Below are 238 nucleotides of genomic sequence, written 5' to 3' on the forward strand. Positions count from 1 at the left end.
CATGGAGTTGGGGCTGTGGTGGATGCCATGGGGTCAGGAGTGATGGGCATCATGAAACTGGGAGACCATGGGGGACATCCTGGGGCTGGGAGACCATGGTGGGCACCATGTGGTTGGGGCCGTGGTGGACACCGTGGGGCTGGTAGACTCTGATGGGCACCATGGGGCAGACAGTTAGGCCCATGGTGGGCACCATGGGGTGGGAGCCCATGATGGGGTGCCATGGTCCTTACCCCCA

General features: G+C 63.0%; 1 protein-coding gene across 1 annotated transcript in view; it reads left to right on the forward strand.

Annotated features, from left to right (window-relative positions):
- Nucleotides 1-67: 67 nt before the first annotated feature.
- The window catches only part of LOC104467364 (filamin-C-like), a gene marked incomplete at its 3' end in the record, with an annotated part of 2,577 nt that continues 2,406 nt past the window's right edge, over nt 68-238 (forward strand). The window contains 1 exon segment of the mRNA XM_010081118.1: nt 68-173. Coding sequence (XP_010079420.1) covers nt 68-173 — 106 coding nt within the window.

This window comes from Pterocles gutturalis, unplaced genomic scaffold (genome assembly GCF_000699245.1).
Source record: "Pterocles gutturalis isolate BGI_N339 unplaced genomic scaffold, ASM69924v1 scaffold18911, whole genome shotgun sequence".
In the NCBI taxonomy this organism is placed as follows: Eukaryota; Metazoa; Chordata; class Aves; order Pterocliformes; family Pteroclidae; genus Pterocles; species Pterocles gutturalis.